The 20,502-nt window shown below is 49.4% G+C and overlaps 4 protein-coding genes across 4 annotated transcripts; 2 read left to right on the plus strand and 2 right to left on the minus strand.

Moving 5' to 3' along the window:
* Window positions 1-59: 59 nt before the first annotated feature.
* On the minus strand, window positions 60-1,469 carry FIESC28_08940 (uncharacterized protein; the record flags this gene model as incomplete). The annotated part of the gene is made up of 2 exons (XM_031163077.1): window positions 60-1,005; window positions 1,057-1,469. 2 exons carry the CDS (start codon window positions 1,467-1,469, stop codon window positions 60-62), a joined length of 1,359 nt encoding a protein of 452 aa, XP_031012865.1.
* A 7,430-nt stretch (window positions 1,470-8,899) lies between these two features.
* FIESC28_08941 (uncharacterized protein) lies at window positions 8,900-10,942 on the minus strand (the record flags this gene model as incomplete). The annotated part of the gene is made up of 2 exons (XM_031163078.1): window positions 8,900-9,711; window positions 9,760-10,942. 2 exons carry the CDS (start codon window positions 10,940-10,942, stop codon window positions 8,900-8,902), a joined length of 1,995 nt encoding a protein of 664 aa, XP_031012866.1.
* A 566-nt stretch (window positions 10,943-11,508) lies between these two features.
* FIESC28_08942 (uncharacterized protein) lies at window positions 11,509-14,009 on the plus strand (the record flags this gene model as incomplete). The annotated part of the gene is made up of 5 exons (XM_031163079.1): window positions 11,509-11,554; window positions 11,623-11,875; window positions 11,925-12,063; window positions 12,110-12,397; window positions 12,453-14,009. 5 exons carry the CDS (start codon window positions 11,509-11,511, stop codon window positions 14,007-14,009), a joined length of 2,283 nt encoding a protein of 760 aa, XP_031012867.1.
* Window positions 14,010-17,321: 3,312 nt separating this feature from the next.
* FIESC28_08943 (uncharacterized protein) lies at window positions 17,322-19,675 on the plus strand (the record flags this gene model as incomplete). The annotated part of the gene is made up of 6 exons (XM_031163080.1): window positions 17,322-17,396; window positions 17,493-17,735; window positions 17,791-17,887; window positions 17,941-18,348; window positions 18,405-18,495; window positions 18,550-19,675. The coding sequence occupies 6 exons, from the start codon at window positions 17,322-17,324 to the stop codon at window positions 19,673-19,675; spliced, it is 2,040 nt and encodes a 679-aa protein (XP_031012868.1).
* Between the last annotated feature and the right edge of the window lie 827 nt (window positions 19,676-20,502).

Raw genomic sequence — 20,502 nt, forward strand, 5'->3', positions numbered from 1 at the left:
TGCCAGGCGTGGGATGAGGTCGTCTGAGTGTCGAGATTGTTATAGTTGAATCGCATTGATTACCGCGAAACAACAACTTCGCTCAGCTCCACGTCTCGGGCGGGAGCATTACTGTTCCAAAGCTGATCATCGTCAAGCATGCCGGGGAGGGCTTCTTCGGACAAGGTAGGGCTAAGGGTTCCGCTGCTGGAGCCGCAGCTTGAACTGGAGCTTGCAACGGTCCAACCATCGCTAGAATCGGCGCGAGGGCGTCCCAACAAGCCCATGCCAAAGTACTCGCCGTATTCCTCGTCTGAGATGGTGTTGCGGTCGCCATACTCCACATATTCGTACTCCCATCGGGTGATCTTGCCCTCCTGGCGGCGTGGTAGCCATCGTGCCTTGGCGACATAGAAGAAGCAGGATGCAATCAAGCCACCGACAACCAGGTCAATTGCATAATGGTGGCTGAGGTACATGGTGGCCCAGCAAACCCAACCAGCGTACATGATGAAGTAAGTTCGGAACTGGGGGAAGCAATGGGACATGAAGAGAGCCTCGAGAACCGCGTTGGCGGCGTGGAGCGAAGGGAAGGCACCAAAGGGAACAGGCGCCGTGCTGAAGTTGGTTGTGTAGAGGTCAATGCCGAAGATCTCGTCAATGCGAGCAAGTCCAGCGGGGGATCCAGGCATGCCGTACGCAGCGGGCTCGAGGCCGTGCTCCATCTCATACCAAGGGGGCGCGCAGGGGAAGAGGAGCTGGATGGTGACACCGAGAATGCTCATCCAACCGAAGGTGCGTCCCCATACTGGGGCGGTGCCAGGGGCAGCAAAGACGAACATAATCAGAGCGCAGACAACAGGAGCGCCAAAGTGGCACAAGCCGTAGGGGATCCATGCGAGAATATCGAGGACTGAATGCTGGTGGGCGGAGAGAATGCTCGAGAGGTTGGCGCCATAAAGGACGTTCTCCAGGGCGGGTAGTACTCGGACCCAGATATGAGGTCGGTACTCGTTGGGGATAAATCTGCAGGATGTTAGCAAAGTTGACAATTGATGTAAGAGACGATGAACGTACCGACTACAAAAGAAATAAAGAAGCCAGGTCCAGATAGTGACCGATGGCAGGAAAAACTGGCGGGTCGCGGGCATTAGAAGAACCCAGGCACTACCAAGGATGGCAAGGAGCTTCACTCCAGGCGCAGGAGGGGCGATCCAGAAAGAGAAGAGAACGAGAAGTCCTACAACGGCGTACTGGAGATCTGACGTCCTCCAGTGGTGCTGCTGGAGGTCCCGGACGCCATCCCAAGCATTAAATGAAGTCTTGAGGCTTGTGAGCTCTTCATTGCCAGGTCTCGATTTTGACTTTGTGCGTCGGCGTCCAATTCGATATCTGGGAGGAACAGTGTTGAGGAATGGTAGGTTAACATGCTCTGGCCATAGAAGCTGAAGCTTAGGCTTCCCAGAAAGGGTGGCTGAAAAGTCGTTCATGTTGATGTTGTTTGATGTAATATGATTTGATCGGCAAAGCGATGTCGAAAGGGGGCGTGTGTTGATTATTTGTAGCAGCGCAAGATAATCTCGAAGAACTTCGTAACGCGTATTCGGTAACCCAATGTGAATGAATACCCAAAAGCTATCTCATATCCAAGTTGAATTAATTAGTTGACTTGATCGCATACCACGAAGGTCGGAATCGTCGGGGTTGGTCGTCTAGAGCGATGGTTGTCGAGTCGCAGAGAAGGGAGGGAAGTAGCACGCGACAGGGACGCCACACGATAAAGTGTGAAAGTTAAGAACCTGAGGTCGTGAATAAAGAGGATATAGGCCTTTTCAAAGTGCGAGTCTAAGACGAAACCAAGCCGAGGATCGAGGAGAGAGAAAAAGGGAGGGAAGAGGAAGACGGAGGTGAGGAAACGGGAGTAGTAATATGAAGAAAGTGGAGGGAGTGGAGGAAAGAATGATCGAGTATGATGACGAGGTGCAGGAAAGTGATGCACCAGGGGCGTGTCCAAGTGTAAGGGTAGGCAGCTACCTCGAGGCGCTGGAAAACCAAGGCTTCTTCTTTTTACAGTTGACTTTTCCACCGCTATCCGCTAAAAAGAACAAATTTGACAGGGCCAGTCGCGCAGGACTTTAACCTATGGGCGCTAAGCTAAGGAGTCCATCACACTGACATTAGCTTAGGTCGTTCAAGGGGGCCCGGGCCCGCAGCGCAGCGCAAGATTTTCCCTTGTCCTCATCTCAAATGAGCTGGAGCCCGGATGTTGCGGGAGGAGTCATTACTACAAGGGCCTTGGGTACCTACCGACCGACCAGCCAACAAGCCTCAGCGGAGCCCTTGTCCAGCTTGTCTCCATGCTTCGCTGGGCATCCATCTGGATGTGGATGACACCAGGGTCGCCTGGAGATTGCACTGGAGCCAGCGCCTAAGCCTGTTTAGCCCTTCTCTGACGCTCAGACGGAGCTCTTTTGTCTCTACCAGGCCAATCATTCACGACGATGCAGTCAAAGTTGCTGACAGAGCGTGTCCGCCAGACGCCGCGGAGGAACGGGGTTTACGGCATCCCGAGTCCAGGCGTATTACCGTAATTTCCCTCCAAGTTGATGCCAAGATTGATTGGCGGGCTGAGTCGCGTGGGAATCGCCCTGTTCAACGACGCTGGCTGAGTTTCCGCGTATGCGACGCGAAAGGTAAAGCCGTTTCTTACTTACTGAGTGGGAAATTGCCTGTAGGCAGGCAAACGTGGCCGAGCTTGAACTGAGCCTCAATGGAAAAGTCGAAACATATGTCTTGTCTTGTGCCAGAGATCTCTTTGTTATCAAGCACCGCCACAGTCAACTTGGATGGGAGGCAGCCCATGTTCAGTAGAAGATCTCATACGTAGCATGTACTGTTCCCAGCCTTGGCAGAGCTGCTGGGCAACCACCAAAAAACGTTAACGGTTGGTACCTTGGCAACGCAAGCGAACAAGGCTTGTGGAAAAGTCCATACTGTTTGAGATCCAATTGATTAATCACTGTTCGCAGTCCCAGTTGAAGTCACAGCATCCCGCCGCACGCCCACATGCTTCCGAGTCCGATTATTCAGTGCCATATTTTTCTTATTTCTGCGGAACGAATGGGATAGACAGGATGTTGATCTGCCGAGTTAGCTTACACTTCACTTTCTGACCTCAGCAATGACCCATCAGCTAGCTAATGGACCAGACAAACTGTCAGACTGTGCGCTGGACAGGACGAAACAAGACAAGCACAGTTTGTAATCACGATGCTCTGAATGAGTACCCCTCATCAATTGATCTTTCTTTTCCGTCTTTCTGGTGTCCATGACGGTGGCTGGTTTCATAGAAAACGTCACCATCAGAAACGGTCCCTTGACGGTGTCGCTTAGTTACAGCCCGATGTCTGGGTCTGTTAGCAGCCTAGGCAGCGTCATCGTCGACCGTGGCACAGCGACATGCGCCTAACAAACCGTCTGGTTTCAACGATTTAAGATGTCTCAGGCCAATCAGGTGTGATTAGAAGGCTAGTAGGCGAGTTGTCATGCGCTCTCGACCTTGTACTGAAGTGTACATAAGATGATGACGATCTTCAGCTCAATCTGCCATGGCAATTGACAATTGATTTACATGCAATATGCTCTGATCAACATCTGGCTCATCAGGGCGAAGCAGTTCAAACAGCTCATTGCCATGCGTTGGCAATACCCGTGCTGCCCGAGTACAGTACGTACTGTTAGATTGAATCAATGCCTGGTTGCAGTTGAAACATAGAAGCGACCCGGAGATATCCCCAAGGGGCATCCCCGATGAGGTCATCGTTCTGTTCTCTCAAGGCAATTTCCTGCCGCGCACTTGGTTAACGGTTTTGTCATTGAACAGCCGGTCATTCCGGCGCAGCACAAAGTAAAGTGATGAACAAAGATGTGATTGTTTGCAGATATCAGTCAGTCTTGAAGCGTCAATCAGTCAAATCATCGAGGCATAATCAATCCTCTTTGAGAAAATAGCACAAAGGCTCCACCCACAAAGTTTCACAGGCCGCAAACCGAGATGGACGGACGATGGACAATGAACAATCAACGAACCATTGGAATCAGCGAAAAGTGTCAGGGATCAGTTTTCTTATTTGACGCTAATAAGGAGCTGGGGCCACTGCATCTTTTCTTGGCTGGGCCCATTTTTACCAAAGTCGGGAAGCGAAAAAAAGAAAGAACGACGGAAAAAAAAGAAAGAAGAAAAGTTCATGAGAGAGTCCGAGGTATGGATGTAAGGCAGGTCAGGTACTTGGGACAGATGTACCTTCCCGTCCCTAGATTTCCCCAATCCCATAGACTACTACTGTAAGAACTAGAAACTAGAACTTGTAGGAGGTGTTATGATCCCTACCCAGCTGTAAAGTTATGTAGGTGCTTCCTCACACCATAATCTTGATCTCCAACACCACCATCTACTAGCTACTGGCTACTACCTAGAGCTCACAGCTCCTCTCGTTGTGCGACACTCCCAAGTATGTACTCCTTGAGCCAAGAGCAGGCTGGAAATACATCGACGTTTCATGATCATCGCTGCAAGTCTGGCTACTAGACGTCGAGCCACGGCAGCGGCGTACTTAATCTCATGTTAGCGCTAAGCCATCTATTCTCGTCAGCCTCTCATCCTGCCAGCACGAGATCAATTGCTGCCGAGTTACCAGAAGCATGAGCTCTCACCACTTATCGGTTCAAGCGGCGGGATATCATGCCGACATGGAACAGCCATGCCATGTGTTCATGTCTGGCCAGCTAAAGATAATTATGGTCTCTCGACTCAGCCCTGCCCTGGTGAGAAAGCCCATGGCGATCCGCGGAACGGTTTGGGGCTTCATCCCCCAACGTCCAAGCCTCAAGGGTTCGCTTCAGATAAACCCTTTTCACAAACAGACATAGGCGCGCGCAACCCTTCCCGCTGGCCAAGTCTCAGGATATATGCATGAGACAAGGGTCGTAACCCCACGAATTGCCTCTCGAGGATGAGTAATTCCGCTCGCTTCTCGTTCTGCTGTCGTCTTCTCGCTTTTCAAGTTCACTCGGATGCAGCGGAAGGTGGTGATTTACTGTGTAAACCGTTGGAGCTTCTCTGACATTGAAGAGTCGCCAACCAATAATGATCCCTTTCTGCGACAAGCCTCAGCGTCAACAGTGACGTTACTTTTAGCAGATGCTTAACAGAGTTCAGTCTACTTTCAAAGTCGGGTGCTTGTCCGCTCCGGGCGCCGGTCGGTGTCTGCGGAGTTTTCAATGCATCGCGGAGGTTCTAAACGGTCGCTCGGGATGTATTTGTCAATGCGAGGCGTTCGCTCCGGTACGAGGCGAGGCGCGAAGCCGCAATGCGACGAAATTGGGCGTGGAGCCTCCTGCTAGCATCCGAGACTGAAAAGAACAGCAGAGTCAGCGCAGTGGAGGAGGTTCAGGGTCTCGAGAGATTAGGGAGGGTCTTCCGCAACAAGGGTACGAAACTCATCCAGTCCCTTGGAGCTTCTGTTCGGTCTCGTGCAGGCAACATCGTTGACTTTCACAAACAAATTGATCGATATTGAAACTTCCCTTGCAATCTCCTTGAACAGGTTTTCTGAGAGATACCTGTGCACGGCTTCATCTAAATGATTCTCCTTACCAGGCATGGACGTGCCAAGGTCGAATCGGGCTGACTGGCCCAAGTTCAGGAGATCGCCAAGGGTCCCCTACCTGCGCACGAGACACCCATAATTTACGATACGCTAGTCAGATTGCCCAGAGAGTTGGATGACAGTCGATAATAGTTTCAACCCGAACAAAGAACACATAATTGACATCCTGATCAGGGCATTATCCTATCCATGGATGCATTCGGCTTTAGTTTGGAGTAATACACGGATAGAGAGAGCCCATTAAGGTCCTTCTACCCATGTCTCCCGACCTTGACACCTCGGCATTCGTTGAAATGCAGATGATAATGGGCTGGTTTAATATATCAACCGCTCATTGGTATATCAGAATAAGCGCATGCTATCCGTACTGTACGGATACATTTGGCTGACATCTTCGAGGTCTGAAAGATCACGCCATAAAACAGTCTTGCTGGTTGTCGATATTCGGTCGACTCGCGGGTCCAGACCCTTAAGTTCGTGGATGATTGATTGACTGCTCGTTACATGCCGCATGCCTCTCGCCCTACCTAGGCGAGGAGTCCAACGCGGCATGCAAGCACACGCTTACAGAAGCTAATGCCCAATGATAGATGCATCTAGGGTCGATCTTACTGGACAGGCGCTGATGACTGCTCCCTTAGCTCCAGATCCATGCCCTCGTGAGCTACGACTCCAAGGCATATCATGGATCAGGTATCATGATACCAATAGAAGCCTGGTTTTGGCAGCCAACACAGAGGCGGTCAATGCTACGGCATCCGAGCGAGCCGCCATAATACTACTAACACTCCTGGCTTCGAGGATGTTGACAATGACAGCCTTGTTCACCTCCGCTCCGCCTGCACGACGGTAGTATATCCTAGGTACGGCTATGTGTAAGACAAAAGAAGATTAAACGAAATTTTCGCTCTTAGTCTTAAGAGCTTCGGCGTCGATCTGCTCGGTCAACAAATTCCCACATCGGGTGCTACAACCTTTGCGAAACCCGCAGCGGTTCCTTTTAGCTCAAGTTATCGGACTTGACTATCCTTCTTTGGACTTTCAACTCGGCCGATTTTTCTGATTTTTTTGCAATAATTTTTTAATCACTCATTAAGGCCTTCATAGGCTCGGATCTCGGCCCATTGAAGATGATTAACAGAAAGAAAAAAATTGACAAGGCTCATCTCGGCCGTAGATCCACTGTCGGTTGTTCTCGGCCGGTGTTGGGATTCGGACTCTATCAGAACGCCGCATGAGACGATGTATTGAAAATCTGCATTGCCGGTCTCCTGATAGTTGCAGCCAGATTCCCGTTGCCCGGATCTTCCCAAGTTCCCGTGTGCGGTTCCTCCAGAGCTTGGTTTGGATCAGCTTTTATCAGACCACATGTTTTCTGCTTGACTTCCTTTTGGGGGGTATCGTCTGTTCGCCTCGTGCCGAGCACGTGGACCCTTCTTCTGCGTGACATTTGACTTGCTTGCGTTGCCGTCATTATCAGCTGTCATAGAAGGATTGTACAATGTCGTCTTCGACGTTTTGTGTCGCTTCACAAGACAGGAACGTAACAACGACGGTTTCGTACCAAGCCAAAATTGAAGTGTCCTCGTCTGTCGTAACAATCAGACACTATCATCGTTTTCAGCTTTAAAAGGTCTCATCTAACATACTGGCCAAGGACAACATGTCTTACACATCAAGCCAATACATAGAAGTTCTCTGACCGAATGACCTCGTTTATGATGGTTAGCTCCACCGCTTTAAGCAACAGTAAACCGACGTATTCAGCTATGATCAACCCTTATCATCACCGCATGAACTGCGCTCAGCATGGACCCTTAGCTCCATATCCTCTCGTGAGGCTGGCGGTGAGGGTCAAGTTTTACCTAACCTGGCCTATTGTGGTCGATATGAATGGTAGCGCAGGAATTGTAGCTATCACTTACACGCATGAGCAAGCACTTCCAAGTACCGTGTTTGGTAGATATTGCGCCAAATAATGCTCAAGTATCAGGCTTTAACATGGTATCTATTTCAGTACTGCCCCACCTACTGTCAGGCACTTTACCTGTCGCAGGTTTCGTCGCCTCTTAACAAGTCTCTGTTTTAACTTCATCTATGGCGATGCGATTCTGGAATCATGGAACCATTACGGCACGTGTGTCACTCGAGATCGCAGACGTCATCGTGCTATTTGATACATCCCACTACCCGCCAACGAGGCTGGGACAGGGGCGTGTTTCTCCAAATGGCCAGATGAAGCTAAGGAACCCTACTAGTTAGACGACGTTCCCCAAGAGGTAGAGCTTGTTCGTTGGAGCTGTTTGAGCGATTGACTTTTGGAATCTTGGAGATTCGGGTCCGGGCTGGAATGGCGTTTGTCGGGGGAGTAAACGCCTTGTTTTTCAAAACCATGAGGTTCTAGGATGATATATCGAATAGGTTTACCGCATAGCAACGATGTTATCGCGGCATGTTTGGCTAGAGATGAAGTAAACTTAACACTTAGTAAAGGATAAACTCCACCGTGGTGTGCGTCGTACTACAGATATCAGAGTGGCGATAGCTTCACACACGTCTTCTATAGGGTAGGCGATTAAGAAGATTGATCATACTCCTCCAGCCAAGTAAACTATATCAGACTCATAAGGTAGCATGGTGTACTTCCATTCCTTTTTCATGTTGTCTTAGCATCTATTATCAGTGTGTCCATGCATTGAGTAGACATACTGAACTGCGGTGCAAGGTGATAGGCAATGAATATGGATTATACTCTCATATTGACTATATCATGTCTCTACGTCTCTCATTCGTCCTTTCCGCCTGAAAGCCCAGTAACCTCATGTCTCGAGCAAATGCCCAAAGAATCTTCATACATCGAGGTTCCATGGCTCCATTTCCTCTTACATTCCTCAACTACACCTGCTTTTCCCCTTTTCCCTTGCGACCAAAATAAACCACCAACGCCGTGCCGCTAAATTAAAGAGACTGCTGTCTCGTCGCGGGATCGAAAAGCTTGTAACAAGCTATGCTATAAGAAAATAGAAAATTGTTGGTTCCCTAGTTGCACCCAGTTGTATGCAACGGCACTCAGAAGAAACAATATCATGTGCGTGGCCATGTGTCGGCAGCATACATGCCAAGGTGTGACAGATGCGCAATACCTTGTATATCATCCCGATACATCGTTCGTTCGTTCGAGTGACTCACGCCCTGAGATGACCCCGACTCTTCTTGCCCTTGATCTTTCGAGGACTCTTCATCACAGAACGCTATTCCGAAGAAGAACCGGGCATAGAAGGCAGTACGGGGGTTTCCTTCTTGGCTGAGGAAGTCTTCTTACTATCCTTTGACTTTTTGGATCGTTTCTCCTTGGCTTGGATAGGCGAGGTGGGAGGTTGAGAGGCAGGAGGCGCAGGGGAAGACTTGGGAGGCGAAGAGTGAGGGATAGAAGGAATAGGAACCGCGCTCATGCGAGGCGCGGGGACGGGCGTCTCCTTGACCTTCTTCTGCTTCTTACTGGTGGTAGCGGGTGTAGCAGCGGGCTTGGGAGTTGATGCTCCAGCTACAGGGATTGAGGGAGGCAGAACGGGTGTCTGCTTCTTGGTGGCTACAGACTCGGATCCCAACTCAGGGCTACCCGCTCGGTCTGTCTTCTGCTTTTTGGACTTCTTAACTGCCGACTTAGCCTCCTGCTGGAGTTGCTCGGCGACAGCTGTGGCATCATCTTCTGAGGCTGCAAGCTTTCGCTTGTTCTTACGGGTATCCGGGGTCGGCGCCTCCACTGTCTGTGAGCTGGGGCGCTCAGGGAGAGTCAGCGACTTCTTGTGCTTCTTCTCCGATGATTCCTTGCGCTTCTTCTCCTTCTTTGAAGCCTTGGTTGATGTAGCAGGAGCTTCAGCCATCTCCACATCCTCATCACTGGCGTTGACCATGGGCTCGTTGACACCGATAGGCTGGTAGCGAGCCCTCAAGCCAGCGGGCTGAGCACGAGGAGCAGGCTTGGGGGCAGGCCCAACAGATGTATCGGAGCCGAGTTGCGTAATTTTCTTGACCTGCATCATCTGATCAACCTGCTTAGGGGCTATGATATGTTAGCATCCATGGATCCGCGATGACTCGATAAACTTACCAGATCGGTATTGAGAGGCATCGGCGGAGGGAATCATGATCTGGATGTTGCCTCTAGGAGCAATGCTCTCGAAAGAGAAGCCATAATCTTCTCCATCGTGAGAGAACAGCTTATTGCCTGCACTTGACTGATTCATAGGGATTTCGAGGTTTTGAACGACCGAGATGGGAACGTTGGAGGGGACTGTGAAGTACCAGAACTGCTTGCCCTCCAGGTTGGCCTTGTTACAGACCTCAGCAACATCCTTGCCGTTTGTGCCGTCGTCACCCTTGCGGAGGACAAAATCGGGAGCCATGAAGGTGGGAACAGCGACTTGTCCTTCACGGTCCTCGATGTGCATTGACTCGTCGACCATCTCTTCGTCGGAATCCTCATCCTCGCTGGAAGAGCTTTCGGGCTCAGGAGCGGCGGGCTTCGCAGCAGTCTTAGCGGTCTTGGTAGCGGGCTTTGCGACTTGCTCTTCTTCACTCTCACTCTCGCTCTCGTCCTCGCTGCTTTCGCTAGAGCTCGTAGATGTGGTAGTAGCAGCAGTGCCATTTACGGCTGGCTTGGGTTTGGAGTCAGCTTCGTCCTCGCTCTCCTCCTCAGAAGATGACTCGGAGTCGTCTTTCTTTTTGGTGGATGCCTTGGCAGCTGGTGCATCCTTCGCATCTTCATCATCGCTATCACTTTCGCTTCCCGACTCAGAAGAGCTTGAATCGCTTTCGACGGCCTTGACAGGAGCACCGTTGGTCTTCGTGTTGGTGTCTTGATCAGATTCGGAATCGCTGCTAGAAGACTCAGACTCCGCAGAAGGTTTCTTTACAGAGGCCTTCTTGGATGCATTGCGCTCGTCGTCGCTGTCGGCGATTTCGTCATCCTTGCTGCGACGACGGGAAGCTGGAGTAGACTTGACGGGAGCGGCCTTTGCAGGAGTAGATTTTGCGGCATCGGAAGCGACAAGCCTGTCCATGAAGCTGACAGGAGCATCTTCGCTACTATCACTGTCGCTTCCGCTTCCTGAGCCTTCGTCGTCATCGTCAGAATTGTTGGCAAAAATGTTATTCGGGTTGCTCTCTTTCTTGATGGCGGCAGAGCGGCCAGCAGGGCGACGGCTGGCCTGCGCATTGGCGGCTAGACCTTTCTTCGTGTTCTCGACATGCTTGCTGAGGGAGTGCACCGCGTAGGGTTCCTTGGGCGCCATCTTGGGCGATTTTTTGTTGAAATTTCGGGGTGGTGAAGGTGCAATGGGCTGGAGAAGGATTTCCAGAGGAAAGTTCAGTTGCTGGAAAATGAAATTTTGGGAGCCGCCGCGCTAGTGGGGCAATCCAATATCTACAGCAACGCGCCAGTTCGTGTAAAAAAAAAAAGTCTAGTGGCAGGTGACGCGAATAAAGTACAATAAGCAAAAGAAAAGGATAGTATGTGACTGAAAGACTTGATTATTAGCAAGACAGTATAAACTTCATAAAATTCTATGCAACCTGATTTTCTTAAAGAGAAGCTGCAGATGCCTCAGAAGTCACTGTGCGCCCAGGCATGGAAAGAACTCTAACTAAAGGCCTTAAATATTTTCTTATCGATAAGGTAACGTCCCATCCACTTCTCACCTACCCGCGACATTCACCTTGTTTGTTTTATAACTTGTAGATGAGAGCATTTCAGTGCCATCCCACTAATTAATTCTGTTGCTTTTTCAGTATACTACAAATTGAATTCTGTTTCTGGTTGTACCCTGGACGAAACCTGGTATCAGTAAGTATACTAGCTATGTCGTCTCATAAAAAACGAAGGATAGAAGGAGTTGAAGAAAAGGGTAAGTATTCAGTACGAGCTACTACTCGTATTTCCAGAAGTATGAGATGCTTAGACTGAATCATATAGGTATGAGCGCCATTGAGGCTCTCAAAGCTCGACAAAGAGGAGCTGCAACGTCTCCTACTCAAAAGACGCAACCTACTTCAGAATCTGAGGAGCAGCCAGTGATGAGCAGTGCCAACCGCTTTAACCTGCTTCGAAAAGACAGCAGTCAAAATGCGGCCCCGAAATCCCCCAGAAAGAGTGCAGCAAAAGATCCACGGCTACAGCGTGGAGTGGAATCACCCGCCAGTCGCTCAAGAGGCACTGCAGTAGCAGGGTATGTGCTTATCGTATTTGATAAATGTCATTACTCACCAATAGTTCAGAGGAAATACAGAACCTACGAAATCAGAGTTGGCTGGAGCCTTCCATGAAGTAAAACCTTACTCAACATTCCGTCTGTCGAAGCAGAATCACAAAGTCAAGACAGGGGGCGTTGTGGAAATAACGTTACCAAATAAAGAGGTAAGTCTTGCGGTATCATCTTCAGTGCCATATCTAACTTGCGTAGCGTTTTGTGGTCATCGGAAGTTATGGAATTCGGGTTATTCGTGGCGAAGTGAAGTTAGCTGGAGCTACTCTCTACCCCTCGGAAACCATTGAATGGGTTCATGCTCCCTATTGCTATGCAGTTCCTGTGCTACGGACTGCAGAAGAGACCAAGTTGGAATTTTATCCTGACAACACTGCTCGGGGTATACGCCAGTTGGGTCGTCTATCACCACTATTTAGAAAGATGTGGGTTGCGCCACCTGAGATCAGCTCAGCGAAAGTAACGGAAGAATCCACTTTCGAGCTTGTAAGTCAACGTCTTCAGTGACATCCAGTGAGATGTTTGACTTATATTTGCTTAGATATATACCCCTGAAGAGGCCTCGAAGAGATCCATTGAGGATATGGTTCCAATGCCTGCGTGGAACAAGAAGTTGTCTTCGCTAGTAGTGACTAGTCGAAAGAAGGCCTCACTATCAACGCTGATATGTGGCCCAAAATCGGCTGGGAAGTCTACCTTTCTAAGATTATTCCTGAACGGGCTATTGACAGATCGACCTCAAGCTCAGAACTCTCGCAAAGTTGTGGTCCTCGATCTCGATCCAGGCCAACCAGAATATGCGCCAGCAGGAACGGTGTCACTTGTTTCTGTAAACAAACCAAATATCGGGACACCATTCACACATACCAGCTCCGAAAACTCTGCTTTCAAAGTTGTCCGCTGTCATTCAATGGCTTCAGTCACTCCAGCTTCAAACCCCGACCTTTATTTGTCATGCGCGGCAGATCTTTTCGATACCTACTCTAAACACCACGCCGGAGATCCTCTTATAATCAACACCCCAGGATGGATTCAGGGAACTGGGTTGGATCTCCTGTGTACATTAATCGAGAGAATAAAACCCCACGAGGTCTTGTTTATGTCAGAAGTGGGTTCTTTCGATTCAGTCGATGCTTTACGCGCAGCAACAGAACTGGCATTCACAGAACTTCCGTCACAGCCATCCAAGATTGCTCTCAGAACGGCAGCCCACCTCCGAGCAATGCAGACTATGTCTTACTTTCATTTGCAAGACATGAGACCAACGGTAGCAAACGTACCTGACACACCTTCGAGATTGAAGTGGAACGCCTCGCCGCTCTCCTTCAGACCACCCTTACTTGTGCAGTATTCTTCGCTGAACCGCGGCGTTTTAGGGCTGCTATCCTATGACTATCAATGCCCCCCAGAATTGCTGGCCGACACAGTGAATGGGCAGATAATGGCGGCAGTTGAGATAGAGGATGCCAGGGCATTCTCCAATTTCACACAAGAAGAAACACTGACCGAAGCAAACGACTCCGCGCAGGTCAATGTGGATTCAGGAAACCAAACATGGCCTGTTGTAACAACGAGCCCAGAAGGCATCCCGTTGATACCCAACTACAATGATGCAGCCTTGGATCCCCGCTATTCACGGACTATTGGGCTAGTACTTCTGCGTGGTATCGATATGAAGTCAAAGACCCTTCAGCTTGTCACTCCAATTCCACTTGAAGATTTCAGGCAGATCAAGTCGAAAGGCAGGAGTATAGTACTTCTTCACGGAAAGTTTGATACCCCAAGTTGGGCTTATACCGAGGAACTTTATGAGAGAGCAGGGGTTGATGAGGGGAACGAGATGATGCTTGAGGCTATAGCAGACATGGAAGATAATCAGTCAGAAGCTGAGTCAGAAGATGGAGACGGAACTGGCAATCTGGAAGATGAAGACACGGGATATAACCAGCCAGGAGCTAAGCCAGACATGACGGACAGGGTTAGCGACCTGACAGAAGTCCCTTGGGTTGAGGTTTTGAAAGGAGGCCAAAGACGGCCTATTGGTTCACGAGTTTTGCGGGTCCGAAGAGACTTGGGTCGCAACAAGACGGGAGACTAGCGCCGCGCATGGATTGCCTGTCGACGAGAGTGGCTGCGGCCACCAAAATGCTTCACTACGGCACTGTATCTAGCTAGCGACCGTTTGGCCGATCAAAAAGAGGTGGAGTGGAGACACGTTCCGGCACTTGGATACTGGCCATGTGGCTACCTCGGCACTGAAGGAACAATGACGATTTGGCTGAGCTGAAATCTACTGTATAAGATGAAGTTAGGGACATAAGCTCACCATTGGCCCACGAAAGCCCTTTTGTTATGAGTATAGAAACATGATAAGGTGAGCTGCAAATGGATGTCAGGGAATGGTAACAAGCCCACATGTTGATGTGATGTAACGCTAAGGGCATCCGTGTTATGCCCAAGATCCTGACAGCTGACAGGTCATTTCTTGTCTGCTCTCGCTACCCAACAATTTGGTTCGGATGCATTCACTATTCCTTTTGGTAACAGGACTAGGGGAGCGAGGCTGATGGAGGCGCAAGACGGTTACACAGCAGACACGGATCATAGCAAAATCAGGCCATCGTTCATTCTAGACCAAGGACAGAGTCTTTGTATATAAATACGGGAACTGATGCTGCTCGCGATGGGACCAAACTCTTCTGGCTTGTGTTAGTTGAAATGAACGGATTCGCGTACCATTCTCGACATCGCCTTGACTTTATTGGTTGTGCCACATTCCGCTTCTAATCATAGGAGGTTAAGAACACTTTCGCTTACCAGCATGGTACGATATGATGAAAACAATGAGGTATTCTTGTCTGCTATTCCATCGTGTGCCTGTTCGTCCGCGAACCTGGACATGCATCAGCTCTGCATAAGTTCAGCTTTATGCCCCGCTTATGATCTGAGCCGATAAATATCGGAAATCGAGGGGCTTTTCAGACGAATGAATTGTGAATTGAGGAGCTATATTGAAGAATGAAGGGTGCGGTATATGAGAAAATGGTGGGTTTAAAAGAATTGCCTTTTTCTATTAAATTCGGAATGGTCGCTCTCCCGTCACTTCCTAAATCTCTGATGCGTTTGCTCTCTTTCGAAGGAAAGGGCAACTTGACCGGCCTACCCACCCGTTTTATGCACCTGCCTCACTCAGGTCAACACCCAACCGTTCCTGCTACGAAATAATCTTTGTTTAAGGGAATGAGAGGCCTCAGGCTGTCTCTCAACGACTTCACTCCCGTATTTGGCCCATTAATGATTGCTAGCACCTTGCTCTTCTCAACAAATATATAAGAGCACCGTGGCGATCCCCACCACAGCGCTTTCTTGTCCCGAGTTGCGTGCAGATTTGCGAAAACGGCCTTCTGCATGCGTCTCGAAAGAAACTTCCAATTCCAATGGATGTCCTCGTGAATCCTTGCTGTCACTTGGGTGCCTAACCTCGAAGCGTGCACGGCGATACAGAGCAACATGAGCCTCCCACTAGACATAAGTACGACTTGTCCAGACAATGGCGCTTACTAGAGCTGCGGCAACCCAGGGAACTGCATCTAGGAATGAGTCCGGACACGAGACCCCCTACAATAGGGTTTGACCTTTGACGCACAATCTTGGAATCCTCGGGGCATCGGTAAGAATCGCCGGAGTACCTACGATAATCTGCTTACGGCTCCGCCATGCAGGCAGTACATACATCCATCGGCAAACAAAGATGCTCGCATGGCGACTGTGACCTCGCTTTACGTATGTCGTTCGATTTTACGGAACTTCATGCAAGTCTGAGGCACACTAGCTGTCTCATGCATGCTGAACCCTCCAACGAGTTCAGACGAAGCATGAGAAACTCGTGGCAAAGGCTTGGGTCAATCGCTCCCAGAGGTCGAAAAAGCGTGCAGTTACCTCACCGCCTAGCATCCTCTCACGCGCCACGTGCGATAGTGCGACTTTAGATCAGCTCGCTTGCAAACGGCGCGCCGTTGCTTCACGTTAGTGCGAACTTTGAGCGGTACCCCTGTTGCATAGAAACCCTCCGTTACCATGACGTTCGAGCATCGAGCCCAAACATGTCAAAACGGACGACACAGGCCTCATGGTGGAGAAAACCGTTGAAAAACATCCCTGGGAAACATATTGGTTGGTGCATCTCGATTGAGCGGGCCGAGAAATCTTCGATCAATCATGGTTCGAATACTTTCTTGCTACAAGCCTGGCAAGGCTTGAGGTATGTGCATTGATACGAGCATGTTCCGGTGCACCTGCTCCTAAACGTCTTCTAAAGGAGCCTCTTCACTTTACGATTTCAGTGGCCAACAAGTCATTCTTTATCATATGGATGAACACCATTTCCCATCTCCCAAGGTACAATGACACACACTACGCCCGTCGTATAGTACAGTACGGGTGATAACAAAGATCAGAGAAACAGACGATCTTGGGGCCCAAATGCCCAAATTGACAAGGATGCATCTAATAAATACCCTGTCCAGACAGTCAGTTTGTCATGACCGGAGCGACTCAAACAGAAAAACAGGCGCTGTGGTTGGCGGCTAGAACATCTATGCCGGCCGGCGCCGGGCTGTGTGGTGGGGACAGCGTCAACAGAGCTAAGAGAGGGGCCGGGTACGGGGACAAGAAGTCGGCATGAGAGACAATGGTGGATCTGTGCAACAAACGATACACCGAGCTCAGTGAGGGACGCAATGATTAGTGTGGATTACGCAGGGACTCCTGAGGCATTGCCTTGGTCAGTCCTTGACACAGGATAATCTCGGTGTTAGTGGAAGGACAACATGAGTATGGCTGACGGCCTTGACACCAAAAGAGGCAGGCCATGGGTAGGTACTCAGGATATGAAATGCATTTTCCCCATCTATCCGAAGAGCTGCCACTGGAATGGGTCAAGCTATTGCACGGTAGTCTTACTTGATCGTCTCGCTTATCTCCGCTGGTCTCCTCCTAGACCCATTAACCGCCAGAAACTCCTCGGCACGAAATTGCCAACGGAGCCTCTAAGCGATGCCTCTTTCTATTCCTTCCGTGTGCCACCCACCACTCGATGGATCTGCAGGCGGGCAAATGCATCTTAGCAATAACGGTTGTTCAGCGCTTTCCCCACTTGTGGTTCATCGACATGATTGCTCGATCTTTCATTGCCAGTACTTACGGCAGGTTCCAGCTGTCTTGTTACTTGCTGGGGTAGCTGATCAGTCTGTTCGTAGTGATCCCCTCAAGACGCAAAGCTTTTGCGTTTGTTGTCAGGAATACCAAGAAAACCCAGACCTTTATTCTATAACTTGGTTCTACTCAGTTGGAAAGTTGAAACCAATGCATATTAGCGAGTTCTAGTCGGTCGGCTCTAGAATCTGGCGTCATGGGAGAAGGGGCCCAACGAAGGGAAGCAAGCTACCGATCCGCGTGCACTGAATGTGCTCGCCGCAAGCAAAAAGTAAGGAAGCCCACCCCTTTAAGTGACTTATAGTCCATACAGGAATGCCCTTTACATCCAGTCTCCTTACCATATTATCTACTGACGATTGTGCAGTGCAACCGTGAGTGGCCTTGCAACGGATGCCAGAAACGCAAGGTAGCCGACAAATGTCGCTTTAAAGACACCAACCAGCTTGCGACTGAAAAAGCTGTCGACAGACAGCGAAAGAACCGACTCATCAGTAAAACTAGTCCCGATTCCATCGATTCCGAGCTCGAGGATACTGCCAATGAGGGGATTAACGCCCTGGGCTATATGCCCTCGCATCTTCTCTTTGATCTCACGTCGAAATACGAGGTTTGTGCACCCTTACCAGTTTTCGTCCTCGACCTAACAATGTCCGCTTCCATAGACAATGAAAGCAACATCACAAGAGTTTCTAAAAGACCCCAAGAGTTTCCCACAGCTGGAACGGGCTCTGAGAATTGTCCCATCGAAGCCGTATGCCGGTATGAAACACTGTGAAGCACTCTCTCAAAATGCCGTCTAACTATTGTTCCAGACATACTTGTCCAAAACTTCCTTAACAATGTTAATTATCACTACTACATTATCTATCCGCCGTCTTTTATAGAGCAATATCAGAGATGGTGGGCTTCGCGAGCCGAGGATCGACCACTGAGCGTTCAATGGACTTGTCTCCTTCTCACAGTCTGCGCATGCGCTTCGCAGTATACCGATGTCGAGCTGCAGTCGAAACTCGAAGCTGGCCTTGGCGACCCGATTCATCGCATTACCGAACAATACCACGAAGCTTCTCGAGAACTAGCAAGTTCAGTTCCTTTAGGCCACAGCCATCTCATCAACGTCCAGCAACTACTGCACTCTTGTTACTGGTTCAAGTCTGAAGCCCGATTCATCGAGTGCTGGCACGTGTTGAATTCTGCGATTCGAGAAGCTCAAGAACTCTGTATGCTTAAGCCGTGCTACCCACTATCAGCGAGTTGTTGCTAACGCTTCTAACAGCCGTCCACAAAGAAACAAAGGCTGGTCCTATGCCCGAATTCGAGTTGGAAATGCGACGAAGAATATGGTGTATCCTGGACACTTGGGACTGGTGAGTAGCATCCCATATTGTATTATCTGGCCAAAGTAATACTGACCCGACAAGGCAAATATCTACACTTCTAGGCAGACCCTTGATTATTGATCGAAGTGACTGTGAAGTTGACCTCCCAACTCTTAGCTTGGAAGGCTATCAACACTCACCCTTAGCCCACATGAAAATACAGTCTGGGTTGATCCGTCAAATTTCTGCGAAGTTCGGCCATACCAAGGACATAACGGCCCATGCGGATGTTCAGGAATACCAGAGAATTGTTGAGACTTGGATCAGCAGTTTCCCTCCTCCTCTCAGTGTCCACAATCCGGATCGATCGTTAGATGCCTCATGCCCGTGGATCATCCTGCACAGACATTTGATACGTACCGTTGCATTCACAATGCTTCTTCAACCTATTCGGGGATTTCTGACAAAGCCATTTGCCATTCGATCTTTGGAGGCAGAGCTGCAAATTCGCAGTGACGGTATTAGCTATTGCCTGGAGCTAATGACATCTCTGCATGGACTTTTCGATCATGTATACCCACGAGACGCTAATTACCATTTTGTCTTGTTTTGCATTTTCGATATTTCGACAGTCTTGTGTTCTGCAGTGCTTCATGACGAGCAGCATACACTCCCTCGGCGGGAAGATGTTTACAAGGCTATCGACGAGGCACACGCCATACTGCAGAGCATGAGAATGGTGACCAAGTCAGCCAAGGCATCATATGGGATCTTGACTCGGATCGTCCACCGTCTCCCCAGAACATCGCGAACGTATAGTATGACAAGCAAAAGCCCCGAGGCGGTGGTGCCACAAGTTCCGGAAGCTGCTACATCACCGCAGGTGACGCTTCCAGTCACGGCCCCGTATCCGCATAACTCACCCCCTACAACAACTTTCTCACCTTCACCGATAAACATACCCACTCCTGGAATAACACCCCCGGTATACTCTCTGTCCAATGTTCCAACAATAGCTGGTGACTTTGCAGTTCCTGCAGCATACAATGGCCTTTCACAGTGTGGCAACTGGCAACCGCAGTTATACATGCAGGACCCTGCCACTTTTGCGCCTACTCACGTTTCTGCTCAAGACACTATGTTCGCGAATATTTCGGACGAGGAGCTTGGCGAGCTGGCAAATGTTTGGAACTATCAGTCCCTTGATTTCAGCTTCATAAGCTCCTAACTGTTGCGCTCATCACCTGGTATAGCGTGGTTGGTATAAAATGCGTCCATAAAGGAATTTGCGTTGATGGCCAGCGATGGATATACAGTTATGGCATATAATAGTCACTCTTAAGCATTTCGCCACGACGGTTGTCTGCTGTACTCAAGTTTTGTAGTATCGCTACGTGGAAAAAGCAAGGGAGCCCAAGGGTCAGGTCGATACGGCCCCTATAATGGAGCGGTGACCAACTAGCTTTCGTGAAGACCTCCACAAGAGATGAAAGCAATATTACGAAAGGATAAGAAAGTACGAAATGTCTTTACGAGGTAACGAGATAAATGAGCGATAGTATAGATTGACAGAAGACTCAAGACACTGTGAAAATAAATACCCAGAAGGAAAACGCAACTGGTGATGGGCTAAAGCTCAGGTCCTAGAAAATTATATGCAAATTCTATGTCTAGTTCACAAGCAGAAGAAAGCATGTCCAGGCAGTCTTGGTATTAGCCTTTCTAACATTGGGAAGTGCAATGATCCCATTTGAACCAATTTATACCTAGGTAGGTAGCCAAAGAAACAAGGAATAAGCAGATGAGGAAAGCAGAGAGAAAACCATCCTGACTTGATAAAACACCGGAGAAACATATATAACGACAAATGACACGTCCTGTGCTTTATATCTATATGTGCCCTCCTAACGGCACTTCGAACGAGACACTTGAAAGGGTATAGATCACCAGCGCGACTGGAGTCAAAAGACGGGATCTCCTTGTCAACCGTCGGTAATTTGCGGGTGGTTTCGAGGCCCAGCATTGTGATTGTTGGCCTCAGGTAGCCTCAAAGTC

Source organism: Fusarium coffeatum (assembly GCF_003316985.1).
Source record: "Fusarium coffeatum strain FIESC_28 chromosome Unknown BRIP53273_contig_218, whole genome shotgun sequence".
Classification (NCBI taxonomy): Eukaryota; Fungi; Ascomycota; class Sordariomycetes; order Hypocreales; family Nectriaceae; genus Fusarium; species Fusarium coffeatum.